This window comes from Bicyclus anynana, chromosome 1 (genome assembly GCF_947172395.1).
Source record: "Bicyclus anynana chromosome 1, ilBicAnyn1.1, whole genome shotgun sequence".
Lineage (NCBI taxonomy): Eukaryota > Metazoa > Arthropoda > Insecta > Lepidoptera > Nymphalidae > Bicyclus > Bicyclus anynana.
The window spans coordinates 4,511,220-4,531,066 of NC_069083.1; the positions used below are offsets into that span (position 1 = coordinate 4,511,220).

A 19,847-nucleotide genomic window follows, 5' to 3' on the forward strand; every position below is an offset into this window, starting at 1 on the left:
GTGCGAGCGGGACAGCTTCTGCTAAACGCGCGAGTGGGAGCAGGACGACGTGATTATGTTTATATTCCAACTAAAGTCCAGCCACTCTGAGATTGTCAGTTTCTTGTATCTCTCTTTTACGTGGCAATTGTAATTGAATATTATGTTTGTCCCATTCGCACGACCTGTCAGAAACGCAATCTCTAAGCGGCCGGACTTAAGGATGGCACTCTTTTTGATAAACAGAATAACACCATGTAATTTATATTTTAACTCAAGCCTATGACATTCCATTTTATTTATTGATAGACTGGTGGCAAGACTAATTCCTTGCTTAAGATTTGTTATTCATGTAAGTTTTACACTTTGCCTATGTGTCTCATAATATTGTTATTTAAAATTTATTATTTATTCGATAACCGATTGGAATGTACTGAAAAGTCGAGTCAATACTGCACTTGGTTATATTACGATTCAAATTACAATAATACCAATACTTGTTATTAATCATGGTTGTGAGATATGACAGTGCATCTGAATGCAAAGTTAAAATTTCACAAAGGGTACAAAGCTTTTGTACGTGCGTTTAACTACCGTAACATCAAGCTGAAATCGACCTAATTGGCATTGATTTAAAGTTCAAGTTTGTCTTTTAAATATTCAGTGGAGTGTTAGGTCTATTTCACTTTTTTACACTCTTTGCTTTCAAATGCATTGTAAGATTTCAGAAACTTACTGCGGCAAAAAATAGTATCATGTCACATTAACATAATTTCAACAATTATGTATGTTTTTATGTTTAGTTTTACTAACCCATTCGCTAAAGGCACATTAAGAAATTCTGTTCCTAAAACTCCGCCCTAGTCACCAAGAATTTTGTGCAAATTTTGCCAAAAATCTTGAATTTAAATTTAACATTAATCCATATTAAGTTATTTAAATTTAATACTAATGCTTAGGAGTCAATATACAAAAACTTTTATATGATTTATTTCAAAGTGTACCTTTAGTTGACGGAGAGGCTTTATGTGATAAGATAAAATTTATCGACCAATTCTGTAGAATTATTACTACTGGCTATTTTAAACTGTATTATAAGAAACTAATAATAGATATCTGTACTTGAATTGAAAATTTTAACATTATATTTGATCAAACTTCATAACATGTTTTTTATGGCATCAAAATCTGAATAATTTCGTTTAAACATTATTCAAAATGATTATCAAGGCACTTTTGAATATCTAATCTAAAACTTATCTGATTAAAATTCATCAACTTTAGGAAAAAAATATACTTGACTATCTGACGCTGCGCGATTTAACCCGCGTGGTTCCCGTTCCCGTAGGAATCCGGGGATAATATATAGTCTATAGCCTTCCTCGATAAATGGGCTATCTAACACTGAAAGAATTTTTCAAATCAGACCAGTAGTTTCTAAGATTGGCGCGTTCAAACAAACAAACAAACTCTTCAGCTTTATAATATTAATATAGATTAAGCTACCTATTCAAAACGAAGATTCAGTATTATTCACGTACTTTTACAATAATTGCCATTATGATCTCATTAAACCATTTACTAGGAATTGATTCGACATCTTGCCTAATATTTTAGTGATAATGTAGAATCATAGAAATAGACAAATAATATTCTAAACCTTTCCTACTACTTTTATACCTTCACACCAATGCAAATTAGTAACACCATCATTCACATCTCTAGGTAATATGTTCAAATATAATAAACAAGTTGAAATATCTTTAATACATCTCTAGAATTATTATAATGTAATAATCGTTATTTCTCTCCAAAAAAAAAAACTACGAATCTCTGACAATAGCTAATTGAATATAAATAATATTTTAAGGTAATCTGTTTAATGTTTATATACAAAATTGATTAATAATTCACTAAAGGTGTGTTCACACTGGTCTGTAAGCAAATGTCCCTAAGTATAATTGCTTATTTTGGTCAAGCAGCGATTAAGCACTTAAAATCAGTTAGAAAAAAAATCCAAGGCAAGAGTCGTAGGTAATAATGTCAACGGAAAGTGTCTGGAAGTAACGATTTTCAACTAAAATGTGTAAATGTTTGTATAATGTTTAACTATTGACAGGAATTTCCAAATACATACTCTATATTTCAGTACAATATTTCAGGATTATGACTAAAGAGTGGCAAATGTACGGGTATATTAGTAATTCATATAAGAAGTAGTATTATTATGATAATGACATCTTTATTCTTATGATTAATGTCCAAAAATTCATTCACCAAATAGTGGTGCTAATTTGGTTATACACAAAAATGTCTCCACTATGTTTTGAAGAAATAGTTAAAAGAACGATTTATATATATATTTCTATATATTTATATATATAGAAAAATATATTTAAATCGTTCTTTAGGTCTGTATCTTAAAGGCTAAAGATCTGACGTAAGACGAATTTATCATCTAGCAGTCTTCAGCAAAGACGTACCGCCAAGAGTTATATATTATGTTCTGGACTTCCTGTACAATGTAATACTTTCTCAGAGATATACTTACTTGCTAAATAAACTTTAATATTTCTATTAAACTGCAATAGATTGTATATATCAGATAAAATCTCAATCAAGCTTGTCAAAGCGAGCAAAATCTCAAGGAATATATCTAAAAACTTTGGTTCTACATTTTGTGTACAACCAAATTGGCACATCAGTATTGTCTTGCATTTTAGTAATATATTGCAAGTGAAATCTAAAAGAACCAAATAATAATTTGTAGAGTGTAGAAATTAGACATTGTAAATAAAGCATTGGATGTAATTTGTAACATATCTGTGTTGGGTTCAATTTGTATAGGATAAATTTAATTTGTGTTTTTGTTTAAATATTTAAAGTAAATGTTAATAGAGCTGCTTACCTGAATATTCAAAAGAAAATCAAGTCTGAAGCTATAGACAAATCAAAATAGTGATGCGCTGATACACAGGGTATTATGAACGACAGAAGGGGACCGAAAGTTCGGACTACTTCAGTATTTTAGTCGAGTACGAACGATTTTTGGGCGGTATATCTAAAAATTGTTCGTACTCGACTAAAATACTATAGTAGTCCGAACTAGGCATTAGACGCGGATGAAGACTCGACTGGTCAGACGTGGTTTGCCTATATCTTGTTGGTCAGTCAGTTATTTGATTGACTTGGTTTTAATAGTCAACCGATAACGACCAGCTTACGATTTTGATTTCTATGCGATCTTAGTTGACGACGCACTGCATGTGTCATTAATTAATGACAAGACAAGCTATTGTTTTGAATGTTTTTTTAGCAATTATTGGACACGTGACTGACTCTTTAGCCAACCGATTACGACCTGCTGACTAGCTTGACTTCTACTAGTACCTAAACTACTCTTAGATTACCACAATTATTTGCAATGCTCCATCAAATAAACAGCTGGTATTAGTGGAGGGTTACGCATAGTTTTGTATTATTTTTAACCCTCTCTCTTGACGAGTCAAGTTTTTAAATGTCAAACTAATGTAAACATTGCTGGCTTTTAAATAAAGTCGAAAATTAATAAGTATGATATGTAATCCTATCCTAGGTCTAGTGTGATTATAAGCGAGATATATACTCAAAGGCACGATTGTCCGCCCACTTTAATATACTAGCGTCATATTGAAAAGGCGGGTAATTGTGCCTCTGAGTATATTTATTTTCGACTCTCTTTAAAACGCCTGCAATGGTGACGATATATGAAATTTTTTCCTGTTTTATTGATTACGTTTTAAATCGTAGCTATTTAATTCGTTTGATAAAATGCAATTAAATTAATTAGACATTAAAATGAGCCAAACATGCTTTACACTTAATGTTAATCATGAGCAGTATTTGAATATTTATTGTATTAGGATAATAATTATTTTTAATATTATATTTAAGCTTAACCAAGAGCTGGTGAAAAGAGTTTTGTTGAATTTAATAGCTATTGATAAAATTGTTTGTTGTCAGTAAAAACATCGGTTTCTTAACATGGTCTAATACATTAATTTTTGTTTATATACAACAAAACCACCCGAATATTGTTTAGGTACCGTCATTAGTAAAGAAATATTGCAGTCACGAGTATAGTGCCACAAACTTTTCTATCCCGTGGCCAAAACTGGAACTTACGCGCGGTATTCGCCATTTAGCGAAACGGTATTCTAAAAATGCGACAACAGCGACACCCTCTGGCCAATTTGTGTCACTCTAAATGGGTCTTCAAATCAGTGTTGCCATACTCTGAACAGTTTGATAATATTTTAAGTTTAGCTAAATTTTTATATCTGCTCTTGGTTGAGTTGTGGACATAGAATTATATTTTTGTAGTGATCAATTATGATTTATAATGTAGTATTTAATTATTTACTGTCCGATGCGTCCGTTTATCAACTAGTGCCTTACGGCGGACGGCGGAATGCGTTGCTCGTGTAGGACATAATGACCATTCATCGTAATAAATTAATAAAAATGGTTTGAATGTTTTTTTTCCAATCCTTTGGTGTCTCTTTTCATACTGTGGCTTGAAGGAACAAATAAGTTGTATGTTTCATATGCATGTTAGGCGACATCATATCACCATCGCTAATGACCATCCCTTAACATCGTCGACTAGGAGGACAGTAAACATCAAATAAATTCAAAATACATTTATTTCAAGTATGCTCAGTTTACAAGCACTTTTGATACGTTAGTTGACTATTTGTAAAAGATTCTACCACCGGTTCTGATGGCAGGTTCTGCTGAGAAGAAACCGGCAAGAAACTCAACAGTTTATCTTTTTAAAAAAAATACAAGCTTTATTTTCAGATTATTATATATGATATATTTATTTTAAACAACAATTTAAAAAAAATGTTTTTTTGAAAATAATTTAATATCTGTATGTTAGTAAAATTCACATACCTATTTACAAAACCTCATAGCTTGAATTTTAATCCAGATGATATTTTTAGTCCTGCTAAGTTGGTCCTATACCTACCTAAATGTACCTAGGTCAAAGAATATATTACTCCAATAGGTATATACTGTCGCTGATATTTATCATTGTATAGGGTAGGTAAAAAGCAGGAGTGCTTAAGACAAAAGATGTAAATTGCAAAAACAATAATGATGAAACATATTGCACAATGATACATAACTCTCTCTTTGCAGTGTAGTCACTAGTCGGAATATGTTTGTGGGTAAATTCAACCCATTATGTAGGTAGATATAGAAAGTATCAGTGTCTACCCCATAAACCATCAATGTTTTCGAGTACCTAACTAAAGTTGGAATATTGTGCCATAATTTAAATTATGACATCTTTTGTTGTCAGCGAAATGAATAGATAAACCAAAAACCATGATAATAAAACGTGCATCGTCGTTTTTATCAGCGATAATGTTATCTTTTTAATTATTTTTCCGATATATATACTGAAATATTTGCAACACTACCAAATTATTGACAAATATTTCAAACTAGCAACCCAGAATAGAAATGTCAAATTGCATGGCGGTGCGTCGCTTTTTGGCTAATCATCGCAGATTTTCCGCGAATTTTACACTATTTAATATAAAAAATAACAATTTAATACCAAATTTAAACTCTGGACCCAAGTGTTATTTAAAGGAACAACAATTGGTGAGATTTTCCATGTAAATTTGAGAATTTTGTAGCCACAGTTTTAAAGTGATATTAGTTTTATTGTAACAGTTTAAAAGTTTGTAATTACATCCCTTTTTAATTTGTTATAGCCTAAAAGTACGATAGTTATACTCTAGAGTATAAAAACTTATCTACTTAGATAAAGGTGCCATCTGTCATCAATTCTAATATAAATCTTGTATGTAGAAATAGAAACTCAAGACCTACCCCTTTGATAGTATATTTCTTGGCTTTAAATAAAGTATGTTATTGAGATATATTACTTATAACCTGTGATTCCTGTGTTACTAATCAAAACTTGTACTACTTAGTATTACTTTCCAACTTTGACTTGGTTAAATTATTTTTGTTTCAAAAAATGTTTTTCAGATCACTTCTATAATATAAATTGTTTACCATATATGTTAAGTTTGTTACAATAAACAACCTTGTATAGGACATAGAACAAGGTATTAAGTAAATATAATGAAAGAAATTATCACTAACCATATTGTTTGTTTGTATAATGTTACTTAAAGTATAGTTGTAGTAAAAATTCATTTATTTCAAGTAGGTTCAGTTTACAAGCTATTTTGATACATCTGTTGACTATTTCTTATGATTGTACCACCAATATGGAAGTTCTTCAACTTCTGCGAGTTGCTGCCAATCTCCTTATTAATAATTTTCATCATTAGGTGCTTGTGAATCTCGTCATTCTTTATGAACCATAGAACACTACAGATCTTTCTAAAAATTAAGCTTTGGCTCCTTTGCGGGATGGATATGTTAGAGTTGCTAGGACTTCCTCATAGTTTGATGCCATACTTGTTTTACTAATTGACATTGATTCAGAGACTATGCATTTTTCAAATGTTACTTCTTTAATAAAAAAGATATAGGATGAATCAAGTAAGATTATAAGATTAAAAATGACACAGTAATATTTTATAAATTACTAGGAGATGCCCATTACCATAGACAAATAGTAGAAGAATGCATGCAAACAAAATATGTATGTTGGGGTGGATGTGTGGTGTGACAAGAATGGATAAAATAAGGAATAAGTATATAAGAGGAAGTCTGAAAGTGGCGACAGTGACAGAAAAATTGAGGAAAAGGTTAGCTTGGTATGGGCATGTAATGCAGAGGGATGAAAGGTAATTATATCAGAAGAATTTTGAATTTGCAAGTGGAAGGGCACAAGAGAAGAGGAAGACCAAAGAAGAGAAAGTTGTAGTGAGTTAAAGAGGAAATGTTTGATATGGGAGTGGATGTTGAGTTGACGAGTAATAGAGACAAAGAAAGAAGATCAACATTAAAAATTCAAAATTTTAAAGTTTACTTTGTAAGAATGTAGTTAAGGAGGTATGCTGTGTGTCTACTATTCATACAAAACAATTAGTCTTTTATGGACTCAAAGCCAAATCAACAATTACTAGACTTACGAGACAGTCTTGCAATGTAGAGAATATTCAATTGGGAAGAAATCATTGAATGTATTTTTTATATTGTCCCCTACTATTTGCATATTAATGTATTTTACTGTGTTTCTAATGGCAGTGGAATTAATACATTTCTCAGGGTTTTTATGATAAAATTAAACATTTATATAAAGTATATGTAACCAAGTGTGAGGACCTCATTATGTTATCAGAATAAATTGACATAACACTATCAGAAGATACATTTTAATTTAATACGGCAACAGTTTGAAGGAGATAGATTATCCATAAAAATAATTATTTAGCATTATGCTATTACGCAAAACGTGGATCACATAATTATTCGAATAGGTAGTTTTTTTTCTTTCCTTCAATTAAAATATATTCACACATAAACCGGTTTACTTATAACTTACGATCTTTGCCAATTGAACAGTGAAAAATTTAAAATGTTGCACAAACAGCGAACATAATTTATAATTCGCTATGCTATCGAGACTCCGAAGTTTTTATATATTTTTCTCTTTTTTTGTCCACCAAACTTAAAATAAGAATAAACCTGTCATAAATGACAATAGAATCTCAGAATACTCAGACGTGTCGAAGCGTTAGAATTTAAAAATAAATAAACATCCGTGCTATTGTAGAAAAAAAAGTTCGTTCGTCAACAGTTTTTGTTGAATATAAGACAGTGGCGAGGTCTTCGCTGGCCAGTGCTCGCTGGTCGGCCGGCGGCGCAGGGCACGATGTTCGTAAATTACGCTTTATTAGTATGCGCGTTGTTTCAGTGCGCGCGCGCATCGTATTCCACGCACGCAGCCCCTGGGAATATGACCTTCGAGTATCCCGAAGTTAGGAGGGATGAGACTGTGGTCGACGACTACTTTGGCACTAAGGTAATTACTAATTATTATGTATAATGTCTCCCATTTATTTATTTCATTTTTTTTTTGGCCTAAAAGTGCAGTTGAAAATATTTTTTAAGGATTATAGTTTTGTAGCAACTTTTTGAAGAAGGTCGTTTAAGATTAAATTTAAGGGTCGTTAGCGAGATGTTCCCAAAAAATCAAACGGTTATCAACCCATATTCGACTCACTGCTGAGCTCGAGTCTCCTCTCAGAAAGAGAGAACTTAATTCACCACGCTGGCCCATTTGGTTTGATTGGCAGACTTCACACACGCAGAGAATTAAGAAAATTCTCTGGTATGCAGGTTTCCTCACGATGTTTTCCTTCACCGTTTGAGACACGTGATATTTAATTTCTTAAAATGCACACAACTGAAAAGTTGGAGGTGAATGCCCCGGACCGGATTCGAACCCACACCCTTCGGAACCGGAGGCAGAGGTTATATCCACTGGGCTATCACGGCTCTTAAAACATCAAACATCCTTCACGATCCTGACGAAGACATAACGACCGACAAAGCTTATCATGCAACACAAACACAAGCTACACAACAACACAGAGCCTTCGCCGGGGAAGTCGAGATCCCCGAGGTGACCAAAACACACTTCTATAACGACCCTCTAAGCCGAGATCCGAGTCTGAGAGGAGACGCTAAAAATAAAAAGTGGCGACCTCAGATATCATATACCTACTTGAGTGATTGTTGGTCTCGATATTTGTTACCTCCCACATCCCAAAGCCTTAGTCCAAACTCTATAGTTATCTATGGTACATACCTACCTAAAATTTAAAAGTACTCATAATAACAAAAAATCTCAGGTAGCTAAATTTAAAAAGTTACTAACATTTTATTTCACAAATATATGAAAGATTAGTGCTAAATATTATTTATTATTTAGTACTAATCATTCTTTAACTAACAATGCAAAGGCGACCTTATTGCTAAATAATAATAATTTATTAGGCTTTTGCGTACCATAATAATTTATAACAAAATCTGTGCATACTACTAGTCGCTTGTTAAGCTTAACCACAATAGTGCTCAACTAAAATTACAATGTACTTATTCTAAAAGGTTATCTAAGGAAAAACTAGGGTTCCTTGAAGAGTACGTAATCAAACCGAGAGACGTGATGGAAATGTATATAATTATCTATATTTACGCTCGGCTATCGTAACCTACTATTTCACCTTGTTTTTTACCTACTATACCTATGTATGAAACGTAATGCTCATAGTGATCCAAATATACGAGGTCTGGGCAACAAGAATCAATAAAATTACAATCAATCAAGAAAATGTTCCAATCTGTTATTATCTACCTATATCCATATCTATACCTATATCTATATCTATTCCAATCTGTTATTATCTACCTATATCGGATTCAAATCATAGCCAGTAAGTAACAGTCTCCAATCCCAGGCTCCTCACCTACCCTCTTTAAAAATTAATTAATATTAAATAGTCTCCGGGAAGGTTTTGAGGACCCAATAATTTAATTTTATTTATTTCTACTCTATATATATATATATAAATATAATTATAAAGGTATATATATATATATAATTATTTATTATGTTCTTATTATTAATTATCAATTAGTAACACTTCTTCTTGTTGTTTCCGCCCGCGTCACCACATGGTTCCACGGAAGACCAGCGCTGCGCTGGTGCATCCATCACTAGCGTAGCACATGCTGAGTGGAGACCATTTTGGTACCACACACATCATTTTTTTTTTTTTTTTTTGGATTTAATTTAATCATTAGTTTAATATCTTTAAATTATTAGTTTACTATATTTTTAAAATTTCTGTCTTTTGTTTTAGGTATTTGTTGTCTTTTGTGTATTATGTGTGTGTGTGTCCAAATAAAATAATTTTCTTTCTTTCTTTCTTTCTTTCTTTCCATTCAAAGTAAACGCGATAATATCTAAAGGTCGTCGCATATCTGGCGAGACGCAGCGACGCTTACTGTTAATTTAGCTCGTAAGAGACGTTTCACCAAATGAGAACTCAATCTAGCTTGTTGAATAAAACAAGAAAAATCTTACTTTAAGCCACTGCTAAGGGCCGGACCGCCGGACTCAACACCTAGAGGTCCTGGGTTCGATCCCCACCTGTGAATCCATTGCCTTTCCACTCCTAATCAGTCTTTACAATAAATTGTAACGGAAGGGAAAGTCATATTTATAAAAAAATATGTGTAATAATTTTCATCCAAAGAAACTGAAACAAAGAAAAATACAGTTAATACAAAAAGTGTTGCAGTAATTTGTAGTGAAGACAAATACAAGTCTTGTAATTACAGGTCTATTGCTTCAAGCAGTTAATTGCTACGTTTATTCCCAAAGAATAATAGCCAATAGTTATTCAATGGGTAGGTTTAGGTATTTAATTGGTTTTATTAGGTGTAGGTTGCTTCCTAATTGTTGACGATATTTGTACCAGTGATTAACCAATTTTCAAACATTCATTTCACCCAAAGATTTTATACTATTAGATATGTCACATCGAAACTGAAGCGAACAAAGAGGGCTAATGTCTTAATTTCATTTAGTCGCATAGAAAACAACGAAAATTATTTAAACAAATAACTATAATGTCGTATTGTGTGTTCAGGAAGTGTAAAAACTATCATCTTCATCATTATCAACCCATATTCGGCTCACTGCTGAGCTCGAGTCTCCTCTCAGAATGAGAGGGGTTAGGCTATATATACATACATGTAATATAATGTTAGTAATCACAAAATTGTGCATGTGTGCGCTCATTAGAGTAGCTAAATTCTGATCACTTTTTGCGGTGGTTTTGTTGGCATGATCATATTTAATACTATAAAATATAAAATTGTTGATTTCACCAACACCAATGTTTGAACATTTAATTAATATAAGACCAATGACTATATGTACTTCAGACATTTCGGAAATTATCTCACCTTGACTTGGGACTGATGCGATTCACCCTAACAAAAGTTTCGGATAACAAAGTATCGGAGTATGTAAAGGCTTATCAGCGTGTTATGTACTACATGTAGAGTTCATTCGGTTAATGAGTTGCGAGCGTCACAATAATCATTACATACTATGCTTCCTATGTTTAAATTAACAACTAGCCGACGCCCGCGAATTCGTCCGCGTTAAACTCGATGTAAACTTTCAACTACCCCTATCATACCCCTAGGGTAGTTACCCCTACCCGTAGCCTACCCCTACCTCTAGCCTGCCCCTACCCCTACCCTACTCCTACTTACCCCTACTATAATTTTCTGGTTGATTTTTTACACCTTGTGTCCGAAAAACCCAAATATCTTACGGAACCCTAATTATTTCCAAAATAAAATTTAGCCTATGTTACTTGTGGATAATGTAGCTTTCGAATGGTGAAACAATTTTTAAAATAGGTCCAATAGTTTTTGAGCCTATTCATTACAATCAAACAAACATACAAACAAAGTTTTTAGTAAAGTAGTAGTTTAAAGTAAATTTTGTTTCGCTCTGATATAACCCTAATTTTAACGTATCTATCAAAATATTTTTTTTCTTTTTTTTTCTATTTCGTTTAGTTCGTATATATCGACCAAGGCTGTCAGATACTCATCTTATACACATAAACCCCTTTATCTTATACTAACAGGCGCCCCGCGGTTTCACCCGCGTAGTTCAATTTCCTGTGAGAATACGGGAATAAAATATAGCGTATAACACTCACAAACAACGTGACTTTCTAGTGATAATGTTTTTTTAAGCGACGCCCTACAATACCACAAACTTTACCTCTATACTATTAGTATAGGTGTAGTATGTTGAACGGGATAATTAATTAACAAGATAAACGTAAGGTACCTATTAAATAATTAATGTTGATTCACACGACACACCCACTATTCCACGCTCGTCTTATTTAATTACTTGTAAGCGTTCTTGTACTGGCGGTAATTCCTCTGAAGTGCATGTCGCTGCAACTTGCTCAATGCATGCAATTATCGTCATAAGACTATTTTAATAACCCGCTATAGGAATAGATCTCGTTCAGGAGAGAGAATATGGTAGTTGACACTTTTTATAAAGCAACCTACGTCACAGAATACAAAAATACAACTTTTGATAGTGGTGTATGCCATCATTATCAGCATACCTACAATATACACGAATGCATCAATATGCGCGAGAATTAAAATTTTATTTGAATTGTCGACAGCGATGAAATCAGGAATTTGTTACAACATACGAGTACTTGATGTATAACGTATAATATAAAATATATATTTTTTTTTTATTCTTTACAAGTTAGCCCTTGACTACAATCTCACCTGATGGTAAGTGATGATGCAGTCTAAGATGGAAGCGGGCTAACTTGTTAGGAGGAGGATGAAAATCCACACCTCTTTCGGTTTCTACACGGCATCGTACCGGAACGCTAAATCGCTTGGCGGTACGTCTTTGCCGGTAGGGTGGTAACTAGCCACGGCCGAAGCCTCCCACCAGCCAGACCTGGACAAATTAAGAAAATCTCAATCTGCCCAGCCGGGGATCGAACCCAGGACCTCCGTTTTGTAAATCCACCGCGCATACCACTGCGCCACGGAGGCCGTCAAAATAAATGGTAATACGCTTTTGCGTCAAAGATTTACTAATAATTTCATAAATTGTAGATTTATGGAATTATTAGTAAATCTTTGACGTAATATCTAATAAATAAAATTCTCGTTAAGTTTTCGTTGCCATACTCCTCCGAAACGGCTTGACCGATTTTGATGAAATTTTTTGTGCTTATCCGGTATCTATGAGAATAGACCAACATCTATTTTTTATACCCCTAAGGGTAGCGTAGGGGTAGGGTAGAGGTAGTTGAAAGTTTACATCGAGTTTCACGCGGACGAAGTCGCGAGCATCCGCTAGTGTACTATAAAAATACCTTTTGTTCAAAAAATCTGCCTTATCTAAAATATCTCATTTAGTATTTCGACACACCCAAAACAGCCCCAAATATTTCGCTTTTCACTTTACAATGTTTATGATAATTATTTTTTTTCACTGTGTTATTTAATAAATTACAATGGTTTTTTTTACCTGTACAGAAAGTTGAATGAACTAATAACACGATTATGTTCGGTTATCGACATCTTAGAAGATACCAAATAACATTACCATGTAGATTTTTTGTTAACAATTTTATTGTTATTAGATGTTGAGATAATAGTTAATACATATTGCGCTGTAGCAGATAGACAAAGAGTCGTCCGTCAAGATTTATAATCGTGGCATATAATTTGTTTTTTATAATTTTTGACTTTGAATTTTTACCAAAGTGAATAACACTTTGATTGGAACAAATTAAAGTCAGATATGTGCCGGCCCTAAGAGTCACAAGGTGGCATATTAAGTACGTCTGTAATCTACCTTTACAATCTCTGGACTACAAATCATAAATATTGTCGTCTTGGGCCGATAGCCTGCGATAGCTAAACATACCACATAGTAGGGGAGCTCGGGATTCTAAATTTGCAATTACTAAAGCGTCACCGATTAGCTTGGTAAATTAGATGATAGGAAGAACCATCATATTCTTCATTATCATCCCATATTCGGCTCACTGCTGAGCTCGAGTCTCCTCACATCATGAGAGGGGTTAGGCCAATAGACCACCACACGGGCTTAATACGGATTGGCAAACTTCACACACATAGTAGAGAATTAAGAAAATTCGCAGATGCAGGTTCTTCACGATGTTTCTTTTACACCGTTTGAGACACGTGATATTTAATTTCTTAAAATGCACACAACTGTAAAATTGTAGGTCGAACCTACAGCTTCCGAATCGAAGGCAGAGGTCATATCCAATCCACTGTGCTATCACGTCTCTCACTTACAGTGGAATTTATAAACGTTGCAGGGGCACCCCCAGGAGACCATTCACCCGCTGAGTGTTGAATTCTCAAACGCATAAGAGTTTAAATTCGACACTCATCCGCTGAATCCCCTGGGGGCGCCCCCACAACGTCTATGAATTCCACTGTTACTTATAGTAGGACGATATGTTGACAATCTCTCATCCTTCCTACAATGAGGCATGTCTGGCTATAGCAAGCTCTCGGTCTATCTTTAATGAAGGTATTTATATTCCATCCAAGTGAAACTTATTGCTGATTTCTGTCACGAAGTGTCGGTGCCATAAGTTGCCGTTTCATCGACCATTAGTGCTAGTTTTCATGTTAATTTCACATCTGCGATTGTTTAATAGTTATTTGTCTGAATATCCGAGATATTGTTATGCTTTGTACAAAAAAGAACTGAAGAATAAAGATACAAAATGCGAGATGCGTTCTAAATATCCAAAAGATAATAATAAACCGGGAATATTGGTAAAATTTAGAACATATGGCAAATGTTCTTTAATTAATAAAAAATAAAAATACCTTCAGCTAAGTTTAGCTCTAGTGAAATACTATTTAGCCGAGGTAAAGCAAGTATAAAAAGCGAAAAGCTAGCGAATTACCTGTAGGGTAGTTTTAAGTAAAAAAAATATATAAAAATAACTTAGTCAATAAGAAAAATCAATATTATTCTTAAAAGGTCAATAACTCCACAGTTAATGAATGGCTCAAAATGGTACTCAAATCCACCTAAGATTAGACCAAGGTCTAATATTAGATTGTCTCTAATCTTAGCACGCTTTTAGCGTAGTTGGAAGGATAGTAATGTTTGAAATATAGTTTAATATGTTTTTATTAAAAATTTAATCTTTTTATACTAATTTAATCACTAATTATTATGTTTAAAAAGTGTGTTGTTAATAGGAGAACAAACAATAATACATGAACAAAACAATAAATATACCTCTTAATTAATCATTACGCCATCAACCCATATTCGGCTCACTGCTGAGCTCGAGTCTCCTCTCAGAATGAGAGGGGTAAGGCCAATAGTCCACCACGCTAGCCCAATGCGGACTGGCAGACTTCACACACGTAGAGAATTAAGACAATTCTCTGGTGTGCAGGTTTCCTCACGATGTTTTCCTTCACCGTTTGAGACACGTAATATATATTTAATTTCTTAAAATGCACACAACTGAAAAGTTGGAGGTGCATGCCCCGGACCGGATTCGAACCCACACCCTCCGGAATCGGAGGCAGAGGTCATATCCACTGGGCTATCACGGCTAATTATTTTTTAATACTTAATTTAAAACCTTACGCTACGCTATTTTACCTCGATTGCTAAGCTATATAAAACTAAGAAGGAATCAATGAAGCACTTTCTTAGCTTTAGTTATAGCTTCGCTTCGCAATCTCTAGTGTAAACGTGGTATTATTCCGTGGCCTTGTGTACCTAATCAAACTAAATAAAAAACATTGATTATATTGATTACGAAACGAGTATCTGTGCACTGACCCCTAGTAATAATACGTGTATCGCAAAAACTTGTTTTTATTCAAACTTGTACTAGCCAAGTGGTTCAGGGTTTATTAACTAATAATAATACGAAGCAAAAACGCTTTGACGTCCATACAAAATAAATTGTATATTATCTATTAATATTTACAAGATGATAGATTTATAGGGAGCCGTGATAGCCCAGTGGGTATGACCTCTGCCTCCGGTTTTGGAGGATGTGGGTTCGAACCCGGTCCGGGGCATGCACCTCCAACTTTTCAGTTGTGTGCATTTTAATAAATTATATATCACGAGTCTCAAAAACGGTGAAAGAAAAACATCATGAGGAAACCTGCATACCAGAGAATTGTCTTAATTCACTGCGTGTGTGGAGTCTGCCAATTCGCATTGGGCCCGCGTGGTGGACAATTGGCCTAACGCCTCTCATTCTGAGAGGAGACTCGGCTCATCAGTGAGCTGAATATGGGTTGATGATGATGATGATAAGATTTATAGGATCGTTTTTACATTGTCATGGATACAAGAGAAAAATTGAGAGACTCACAGCCCCCTTATGAATAGCGGAACCAATCTAGCTTCGCTTTGATAGTTACGCAAGCAACCAATCGCAAGAAAGCTATCGGCGATAAGCAGAGTTTTTAGCCGCTTGTATATATTGAAATTTCTAACAAGTCTTGGTCTCTTGGTAATGAACTATAACTTGATTTGATTCTTGATCTTTGTCAGAGGGGTAACGTCTAGCGAGCCAGGTCCTTAATCTATATAGTCAAAGTATATAAATTAATCCTTTACAATTTCACAGATACCAGACCCTTACCGATGGCTCGAGGACCCAGACTCTGAAGAGACCAAAGCCTTCATAGATTTAGAGAACAACATAACCCGTCCATTCCTCGACTCGTGCCCGGTGAAGGCGGACATCCACGAGCGGCTCACGGAGCTATGGAACTACCCCAAATACTCATGCCCCTTCCGGAGAGGGGACAAATACTTCTTCATGAAGAACACTGGCCTGCAGAACCAACAGTACGTTGATTTTATTATTATAATCTAGAATTCTAGAGTATTAGCACGCCTATAAAGTTTCATAATTATTGTCAGACGACTATACCCATGATGAAAAATTAAACTTTTCAGGGATGTTGTTTTTTACAATATTAAATTGCGCCTTTGTTCTTTGTTCGAAATCACATTAAGTGAAACACATCATAGGCGAAGCAGATAAGTCGGATCATTGAAATTAATGGATTCGATATGGGTTAGTATCCATCGCCTAAAAATCTTTACGAGAGAGCTTTCATTGAAAGCGCTGCTTAATCCATTGGAGAAATACAAAATTGTATTGTGAATACTCTCTACATTAAAGTCATGATGGTGTTTATTTTCAATCTCACCTGATAAGTAAGTCACCTAAGTAAGTAAGTGATCATGCAATCTAAGATGGAAGCGGGATAACTTGTCAGGAAAAAGATGGAAATCCACTTTCGGTTTCTACACGACATCGTACCGAAAAGCTAAATCGCTTGGCGGTACGTCTTTGCCGGTAAAGGTAAATAGCCACGGCCGAAGCCTCCCACCAGCCAAACCCTGACCTATTAAGAAAACCTCAATAGGCCCAGTGCCTCCGTTTTTTAAATCCACTGCGCCACGGAGACCGTCAAAACATCATCATCATCAAGAGGTGCCCCCTTCAAACTGAAGTTTGGCGGTCAGATGGAGAAAACTTTACCGATCACTAGAGATATTTTTCAGCTGGCTTATTAGGTAATTACTCTTGCTCCACTCCTTAATATCGTCCACCCATTTACGTCGCTGTCGTTCTCGTGCCCTTTTTCCGACTATATTGCCTTCTAGTGTCAACCTAGGAAACTCGTAGAGGGGTCCTCTTTGCAGATGTCCGAAAAATGCAACCTTCCGCCTCATTACAGTTGTCATCAGCTCGCGCTTGCAGTTTGCTCTTTCCAGCACTTGAGCATTTGAGACAAAGTGACTCCATGAGATTTTCAACATTTTCCTTAATCCCCACATCTCAAACGCTTGCAAGCGTCCACAACACTCCTTTTTCAGGACCCACGTTTCACAGCGATATAAAAGAGTGGATCAAACGTAACATTTTAAAACGCGATATCTTGTCGGAAATAAAATTTTCGTCAAAACATAACATTAGTTAAGATTCATCGTTTCCCGCAGCGTCCTCTACATCCAGGACAGCCTGGAGGGCGAGGCGCGCGTGTTCCTCGACCCCAACACGCTGTCGGAGGACGGCACGGTGGCACTCTCCGGCAGCCGCTTCACGGAGGACGGCTCCACGCTCGCCTACGCGCTCTCCGCCAGCGGCTCCGACTGGAACACCATACACTTGAAGGACGTCGAGACGGGTAAATATGTCTTGGTAATCCATGGAATTAGCGTGTAGTGGGACTTTCGTGTGATAAAGAAAACCTCTGATAAAAGCCCACTTCATAGTTCATTTCTTAATGGGCGGCGGCACCGGGGGTTTTGGGCGAGCGCAGAACTCTAAGGGCGTCTATTCTGAGACTCAGGCCTTAGAGGGCCGTTCTGGGAGGGTGTTTTGGCCTGGATGTACCAGTCAGGGTCACCCCGAGATTGTTGGTTAAGAAAAAAGCCACTTCTGGGTGACGTCAGATATCGAGGACTTCGTCTAGGCCGGCGAAGACGCTGTGTAGTTTGTGTTTGTATTGCCTGGGAAGCATTGTTGGATGTTATGTCTAAGATGAAAACCACCGTTTTTCGGGCGTCTCATCTTAGACTGCAACGTCACTTAACATCAGGTGAGATCGCAGCCTAATTTGTCATAGAATAATAAACAAAAACCTGCTTATTATTCAGTATCAATGATGGTAAATACTGTTAGATGTTACTAGGTCATGAAAAATGAGGCGCTCAAGCGGAAATTTCCACATCTTAATGTTATTTGGGGTCAACAATGAACGTTATTTAAACAAATAATACCTAAATATCGTCTACAATGTCGGTTTATGTGTTGTCAGGAAGTGTAATAACTATACATAAATAAATAAATAATGAAATTAAGAACAAAATTGTGCATGTGTGCGCTCAGTTTTTAACCGACTTCCAAAAAGGAGGAGGTTCTACGTTCGGCTGTATGTATGTTTTGTAGTCTATTATTCGGATTACTTTTCCGGTGATTTTGTAGGGACGTAACCAATCTATAGTATAAAAATATCATTGTTCAGTATGCACTAAAATATGCAATTCATAAATAAATTGCAAGCAAACGACGAAATGTGGGTAGGACAAAGAATATGAATTTTCTACCTATTCCTATTCTTTGTCCCACCCTCATTTTGTTAGAGATGCTATTCTATTTGTGCATAAATTGTTATAAATAGAGTAAAATGTACAAAATATGCATATTTAAGTTAAGCATACGGGTTATAGGTAAGGATTACCCCGAGGTGCTCGAGAAGGTCAAGTTCGCTTCAATGTCGTGGACAAAGGACAACAAAGGATTATTTTATTCCGTAAGTATAATAAAATTTTAACATTTTACATTTTATTATTGACATAAAAAGTATTATTACGTAATTTGTTAAACTGGTTTTGGTTTTCTGCAGGTTTATTTCTATGTAAAGGAAGTAGTATCAAAAGTGTTTTGTATTATATTTTGTAGGCCCCAAATTCGGTTTTTTACAAATACCGCGAAAAACATTTTTTCTTCCTCCATCTATTCTTCCATTGGAAAGTCCCATTAAAATCGGTCCTTCCATAGAGAGAAAGACCCCGGACAAACAGATAGACGGACAAAAAATGAAAAAAATGGTTGTTTGTGTTTTAGTAACGGGTACCTAAATAATTATTTAAGCCCTTGACTACAATCTCACCGGATAGTAAGTGATGATGCAGTCTAAGATGGAAGTGGGCTAACTTGTTAGGAGGAAAATGAAAATCCACACCCCTTTCAGTTTCTACACGACATCGTACCGGAACGCTAAATCGCTTGGCGGTACGGCCGAAGCCCCCACCAGCTAAAAGCACTTGAGAAAACACTTGTTTTGAAATCACTGACTGACATTCCAATTTTATTTATATGTACGCCCGCGACTTTATCCGCCCTTAGACCTCTTTAATCCGGCCCTATCGCAAAATTCTTTCTTAGTGGATACCTACTAATTATAAACTACCTCCCTGCCAAATTTCAACTTTGTACGTCAAGTGGTTTTCGAGATATCGTGATGAATGACCTTTGGTATTTATGTTATAAGATTGATTTTGTAAGCATTACTAAAATGTTTAAAAATGAAGTCTTAATAAATAAGTAAAAAAAAAAAATAATATGGCGATTTATATAGACAATGACGTTGCTTCTCGTGGCCATAGCATAAAATCTGATTGGCTTGAGTTATAAAGAATAAGCGAAACAAATAGGCGTATCCCACATAACAATGCCTCATTAAAGTTATGCCGG

The 19,847-nt window shown here is 35.1% G+C and overlaps 1 protein-coding gene across 2 annotated transcripts in view; it reads left to right on the forward strand.

The window, feature by feature from the left end:
• Positions 1-5,478: 5,478 nt before the first annotated feature.
• The window catches only part of LOC112053334 (prolyl endopeptidase), a 31,619-nt gene continuing 17,250 nt past the window's right edge, over positions 5,479-19,847 (forward strand). For both annotated transcript variants that reach the window (XR_008251097.1, XM_052883482.1), the window contains exons 1-5: positions 5,479-5,637; positions 7,874-7,981; positions 16,200-16,423; positions 17,588-17,775; positions 18,821-18,903. Coding sequence is in view for 1 of the 2 variants with exons in the window: in XM_052883482.1 (XP_052739442.1) it covers positions 5,494-5,637; positions 7,874-7,981; positions 16,200-16,423; positions 17,588-17,775; positions 18,821-18,903 (747 nt within the window). In the remaining variant the exon portion in view is untranslated. The remainder of the gene's footprint in view (positions 5,638-7,873; positions 7,982-16,199; positions 16,424-17,587; positions 17,776-18,820; positions 18,904-19,847) is intronic.